This window comes from Notothenia coriiceps, unplaced genomic scaffold (genome assembly GCF_000735185.1).
Source record: "Notothenia coriiceps isolate Sejong01 unplaced genomic scaffold, NC01 NC01_scaffold00033573, whole genome shotgun sequence".
In the NCBI taxonomy this organism is placed as follows: domain Eukaryota; kingdom Metazoa; phylum Chordata; class Actinopteri; order Perciformes; family Nototheniidae; genus Notothenia; species Notothenia coriiceps.
Genome location: NW_011366274.1, coordinates 231 through 2468, shown reverse-complemented (window position 1 = coordinate 2468; position 2238 = coordinate 231). Strand labels below are relative to the sequence as shown.

Here is a 2238-nt window from a genome sequence, read left to right as displayed (position 1 = left end):
CAGTGTTAGGGGGGGGGGGAACTTGGGGATTTTAGCTTTTGAGAGCATTTACATGCACAACATTCTCTATGACACACTACAAGGGAAACCCCAACATGAGGGTAACTCACCTGAATAGTATGTGAGAGTCCTGCGATTCTGGTCGAAAACAAACCAGCGTTTCTTCCAGGTCTTGATCTTGCCGCCCATTTTAACCAGGAAGCCTCGGCAGGTTTTATCAGTGATGGCCAGATGGAAGCAGGTGTCTGGGTTGTGTCCAGCTGCCTCAATGTGACCGTGAAGATCAAAGTCGTCTTTCCTCATAGGGAGGTAGCGGGTCAACAGCCGAGACTATGGGAAAAGCAATTGATTTAGATTTAGTTTATGGTGAAAAAAAACACATCAGACTTCAAAATCTTCCTGTCAGTTATTGCGTATACCTGTGATCTTTGTTTCTCCCTGAGCTTCACCTCTCTCTCCACCAGTTTCTGCCTCCTGCTCGTCTCCTCCTGCAAACGTTTCTCCAGTTCCTCTCTTCTTCTTCGCTCTTCCTCCAGAGCATGCCTGCGCATCTCCATCTCACGCTCCTGCACATGCCACATAGTGTAAATTACATCCATAAAGTCACACACACATCCAAATACACAGGAAGTTTGGGTTATGAATGCACATTACCCGATGCTCAAGGAGCCTGTGCTTCTCAGCCTGGGCCTCTCGGAGTAAACGCTCCATCTCCTCCAGCTTTGCCATGTTGGACATACTGGCACTAATGGGGAAAAATAACAATATTTAAAGCTGCGAGCAGCGATGAGCAGCGATGAGCAGCGATGAGCAGCGATGAGCGGCTCTTTGACGATTGTCCGCAGGTCGATGTCACGCAGATGTTTTCCCAGACTCGGTCGTTAGCAAACATGTGAAGTTTCGGTCCGAACGGACAATGGACATGGGAGTTACGGCAGTAACATAAACATTGTGTTTGATGGCGAGTGATCTGTCTCCATCGTTAACATCATTTGATGACACCCCATAAAAGGCTTAGATGTCTTGAGGGATGCGTCATCATCAAACGTGAAGTTTTGGGCTGTTTGGAGCATTTCCACTGAAGTTACGAGAAAATTGTGTTTTATGGCGGATGATGTTGCTATGGCAACGGCATAAGATGACACCCCATAATAGGCTTGGACCGGTATGGAAGCCCTTTTCTGTCCCTGCTTAGAGGATAAAGAATATCCTATTTGTCATGATGAGGATATCAAAATAGTAAGAATGGTCTCAGACCTTAATTACAGTTATCTGATTAAGGGGGAATACACTACTGTTTGTGATGTGATAAATACACTGTAACAAACACAAATAAAGAAAATGATTTCATGATAAGAAACTTGTAAGCCCCCATCCCCCTTAAACACATAACAGTAGATACAAAAAACATCACAAGGGCTGTTATTACATTTGCTGATGTTTATGTAACTGTGAGAAAGCGTGGGGAGAGTTGGATGTCTTTCTAAGAACATCTCCTGATTATCTCTGACAGGCTCGAACTTACCTTCTAAAAATACCACTCTCCTTTTGTATTTGCTCCGTCTAAACTTTTCAAAGTAACCTTTTATGTGTACATCATGGCGCTTTCCTCTGACCTGGAGATGTTGTCGGGGGAGCAGGCGGAGAAGCTGGTCTCCATGCTGTCGGAGCTGTCCACACTGACGGTGTCTGAGGTCAGGCTGGTGTCCTGGTAGGAGAAGGAGTCCAAGAACACGCCGGGCTCTGAGATCAGCCTGCTGCAGTAATCACTTCTTCTCTGCCGCTCTTCATTCATGTGTGCATGGCTGTTGTCTGCTGACGGGAGAAAAGCGCACAGTAAGAAAATGGAAATACCCTTCAGCATGCATGATGTCGTGTTAAATAGCATCAAAAGACCTGCAGTTTGTTAACTAGTGAGCCAGGTGCCATTGCATCTTGCAATCAATATTCAAGGTACACTGATTAAAGTAAATAGAAAAGGATACAGGTAGGGGAGAAATGTGGAATTGAAATCTTCCAAAAAGATTACTTTGGCTTTTTTTTAAATAACATTTCTATTCGTTAACATTACTGTGACTTTTTTAAATTACATTTCTAAAGACAAACCTTACTAACATTTTATCTTACTACCATACTATGCCTTCTTTGTATTGCATTTTCAAAGACCTTTCTACTTTATTATGCTGAGTAGTTTGTCAAATGTTTTGTATAGCATTCAACATCACAGTATTTTAATGA

The 2238-nt window shown here is 43.3% G+C and overlaps 1 protein-coding gene across 1 annotated transcript; it reads right to left on the bottom strand.

Annotated features, from left to right (window-relative positions):
- Window positions 1–51: 51 nt before the first annotated feature.
- Window positions 52–1830, bottom strand: LOC104961653 (pleckstrin homology-like domain family B member 2). The gene is made up of 4 exons (XM_010789980.1): window positions 1617–1830; window positions 655–745; window positions 420–566; window positions 52–330 (listed from the first exon to the last, which is right to left on the bottom strand). The coding sequence occupies exons 1-4, from the start codon at window positions 1793–1795 to the stop codon at window positions 67–69; spliced, it is 681 nt and encodes a 226-aa protein (XP_010788282.1). The 5' UTR covers window positions 1796–1830; the 3' UTR covers window positions 52–66.
- Between the last annotated feature and the right edge of the window lie 408 nt (window positions 1831–2238).